Below are 3876 nucleotides of genomic sequence, written 5' to 3'. Positions count from 1 at the left end.
CTAACGTAACTGAGGATGGGAGGATGGAGGCAGGAAGACCAGAGCTTGGGAGGCCGGGAGAGGCCCACCTTCTGAAAAGCACCCAGCAGTGGTCCCGGCAAGAAAGGGAAAAGTTTCAGGTCCAAGAGGTCTGATCATCCTGCATGGGCTCCCAGTCCTTCCTGAATTCTGGAGCCAGAGGAAGCTATTACTCTCTGGCCAGTCATCTTCCAGGACGCTGAGAGCGAGAGGGACAGGTCTTGGAAGGACAGGCCTGCGTCCTCACACAGTGTCTGTATACGAACCCCCAGCTCCGGCCCGGAGCAGCTCAGATGGTTGACAAGGACCCGTAAGAGAAGGTGGGACTTGCTCTTGTGCCCCAGCCTCCCTCCCCTTGCCCTCCCCAGGTCAGCTGACCTCTCCGGCGAGGGTCTCGTTGTTGATGAAGTCCGTGAAGGCCACGGTTGGGGTCCAAGGGTCATTCTGATTATAGATGCTGGTGCTCCGCGGCTCCTCCTCCTTCCGCTGGGTCACAGCCAGCTGGTACCTAGGGAGAGACCGGTCAGGCCTCCCTGGTCACTAACCCCTCCTGCCGCCTGACTATAATGGAAGAGGGCTGAGCAAGCAGAGCTCAGGGTCCCCATCTCATCCACAGGGACGGCACGCCGCATCCTTGCTGGCATTACGGAGGAGCCTGGCAACCCCTTCCCAAGATCTGCCTGTTCGTGCCCTGCCTTGGTACAGAATGGTCCCTCTCTCCCAGCCACACAAGGGAGTGCTCACTCTGGGGCTTTAACTAACCCTAACCCAGCCGGGAAACAGGCCCTGGGAGGTATCTCTGGACCAGGGGGAAGTCCTTTCTGAACCCCCACCCCAGCACCGCATTCCAATGCCGTGCCCAGTTGCCCTTCTCAGGCTGCCCCTTGCTGGCACTCACCTCCCCCAGCTGACGGCTCTCTCCATGGAGCTGTTCTGGGGCAGGGGCTCCCCTGCAAAGCTGACCACCTGGATGCGGTAGCCCCGTGGGTGTCCCCACTTGTTGCTCTCATTGCTGGCCAGGTACAGGTAGCGAGGGGTTGGTCCTCCCAGGGGGAAGGCAGCTTGCTCCTCGCTCTCCAGCAGCTTCCGGGTTACCTGCAGCCTCTGGATCTGGTGCTGGGGGTCCCAGGGCACCGAAGTGGGGACAAAGGCCATATCCTCAGCCCAGACCCAGTTCTTCAGCCCTGTAGGGGGCAGAAGGGAGGAACAGGGGCGGGGCCAGGGAGGGCCAGTCAGGAGCTGCCTTGCCCCCTCTGGACTCTGCCCCACCCAGTGAGGGTGGGAGAGAAGCTGTGAGCTGAGCTGCCTGAGCTCCGTTTGTGGTCCCTCGCCCGCCTCCCCAAGATATCCCTAACCCTTCTGCCAAAGAACCATTCCCAAGGTTCTTTAAGGACTCCAGTCCAGGCGGTCATCCTTTCAGCACACACACAGACCATAGCGGACAGGGCAGGACTCAGCCCTGGGGACACAGAGGTGAATGCAGCCCCCCACCCCCTGCGGGGAGGGGCACAGAGAGGAACCCCCTAACTAGCTGAGGCAGCACCAGGCCTGCAGGGTGGGCAGGAAAGGGGATCTTCATGGGCCACTTGATAACCAGTGGAGACCCGGCGGAAGGACGCTCGGGTCTGCGCAAACACAAAGCAGCTAGCCTGCACCTGCAGGGTGTCCGGGGACCAGGGTTCAGGGGTCATGCGTGTGGCAAGAGCCACGTGTGGGACGGACTTTGCCGGGCAAGTGGAGCTGCACAGAGGAGCGGGGGGCCTTGTCAGCCACTCCTGCCCAGAGGATCCTGGCGGTCGGGGATGGGGGCTCCTCTGGGCTCAGAGTGGGCCCTGCATGTGTCTGAGAGGAAGAGGAGACAGATGAAGCAGAGCCGCTGGTGACAAGGGCGGCAGTGGGACCCAGGATGGAAGGCTGGTGACAAGGGCGGCAGTGGGACTCAGGACGGTCAGTGACCTTGCAGAGGCAGAATGGAAGGAGAGGCTGATGATCAGCTCAACGTGAGGAGGGAGAGATGACTCAGAGACGTCACGGGGTCTTGGCTCTGGGACCGACCACCAGCCCCAGGAACGCGCCCCAGTGCCCCCCGGGCCCCCCCCCCAGCCTCCAATGTCAGTGTGCGCTGTGCCCAGAGAGCGGGGGAGGAGGCTCCTTGTGCCAGAGATGCAGTGGTGTTGTCTCACGGTTGGGGGCTGAGTGGCACGAGAGCCACCCAAACCCAGCCAGGTGCCGCAGGGCCCTCTCCCGTTCACTGGGACCCCAGCGTGCAAAGCAGCCTCACTCCAGAGCACGGGTTTGTCACAGGAAGACTGCTAGCCTTTCTCCCAAAGCGTCTCTGGGTGGTTTGGAAGCACCACCCAGGGCCTGAGCACACCAAGCCCAGCCGTCCCACAGAGCAGACAGAGGCTGGGCTCGAATGCTGAACCACCCAGCTACCTCCTGTAGACGGAGCCCGGGTCAAGTATGAAGGAGGGCAAAGGGAAAGGGGACCCTGGGTGCCCGGATGCTGCCTGGGAAAGAGCAGCGCGGTTTCCCAGACGCTCTGCTGGGATCCCGTGGGAGGAGGCCGGCATCTGTGCGCGGAGCCAGTGAACCAAGGTCCGAACAAGTCACCGGCTGTCTCCCATCCAGCAAAAAAAGGGACGCACAGACATTCCAAACCACCCACACAAGCCCTCACTCTCCTGTCCTGGGTCCCCACACAAGACCCAAAGGCGGCAGACAGCTTCACCCTCCTCCCTGGCATCCTTGTCTGCCAGGTCGGCTTACCTGCTACGTCCAGATCCACCTTGTAGTGAGCACTGTGGGTGTGGACGGTGCCCAGCGTGTGCTCCCCAACGCGGTTGCCGTATCTCTGGGCTGCGCCATAGAGGAAGGCTGAGCTGATGTAGCCCGTGGCGTGGAACCTGACTTCGATGGCCCCACTGGGGTGGAAGACCATGTCCCATATATAGTCGTAGTTGAGCAAGGTGGACACAGACCTGACCACCAGCACTGTCTCCGCCAGGCCGCCAAAGTAGGGGGAGTAGAAACTGGAGTGGTGTCGTCGCAGGGGGAGTCCCTGGTTCTGTTCAAACACACAAAAGGCATCACGGAGCGTCTTGGGGGCCTGCGACTCCAAGAGGAAGTGCCAGTCTATGTAGGTGGCCAGGTAGGGGCAGTCCACCCCCCGGGTCAGGGGCGTGGCGAACTTTCCCATGCCAAAGCTGCCATCGATATAGCGGGTCCGCATAGCCACTGGTGTGTTCCCACCGTAGATGGCCACGGCCTCTTGGAGGCTGATCTCGTAAGCTATCCTTTCTCTCCGGAACCGGACGTCAAAGATCCTTGGGCCACCGAAAGGGCTGAGGCCAAAGGAGAAAGCCCAGAGCGAGGAGGTCACTTGACTGCCCTGGATGCTGAAGCGGGGACCCTGCGGATAGAATTGTAGAGGGGCAGCCGGACCTGGGGTCCCCCGAGAGTTGAGAGACCAGGACCCACCTGTGCCGTTGGTTGGGATCGGCACAACATTCACCAGGCCAGCTTCAAACTGCTCCTCAAGCTGGGCCAGGCTGTCATAGTAGCGGCCTTGGTAGAAGACCTTCTGGATGGTCCATCGGCCAGGGTCTAGCGCCTTGTGGTTCACCAGCAGCTCCAAGCCCACGGGGTGCAGGTAGATCCCAGCCCCTGAGATGTTGTGGTAGAGGCCAAACCAGGAGGCCCGATCGCCAGACTGCAGACCTGGAGGAGCCGTGATCAGTGTCACCAGGCTCCGCTCCTGGGGTCTGTAGAAGCAACAGTGGTGGAGGAGGCCCGCGGCATGGGGCAGTTCTCTGTCAAAGATCATCTTGTCTATGTCCTTGTACTCTCGGATCAGCA

At 61.5% G+C, this 3876-nt stretch overlaps 1 protein-coding gene across 1 annotated transcript in view; it reads right to left on the bottom strand.

Annotated features, from left to right (window-relative positions):
- Positions 1–387: 387 nt before the first annotated feature.
- The window catches only part of LOC101638602 (membrane primary amine oxidase), a 4324-nt gene continuing 835 nt past the window's right edge, over positions 388–3876 (bottom strand). Inside the window, exons 2-4 of the mRNA XM_004707492.2 lie at positions 2788–3875; positions 917–1202; positions 388–526 (exon numbers count right to left, since the gene is read on the bottom strand). Of these exons, the coding sequence (XP_004707549.1) occupies positions 388–526; positions 917–1202; positions 2788–3875 (1513 nt within the window). The remainder of the gene's footprint in view (positions 527–916; positions 1203–2787; position 3876) is intronic.

The sequence above is a fragment of the Echinops telfairi genome, unplaced genomic scaffold (genome assembly GCF_000313985.2).
Source record: "Echinops telfairi isolate 266 unplaced genomic scaffold, ASM31398v2 ScPeMD7_7458;HRSCAF=8496, whole genome shotgun sequence".
NCBI classification, from domain to species: Eukaryota; Metazoa; Chordata; class Mammalia; order Afrosoricida; family Tenrecidae; genus Echinops; species Echinops telfairi.
Note: the sequence above shows the minus strand (reverse complement) of the source record. Positions and strands in the feature narration are given on the sequence as shown.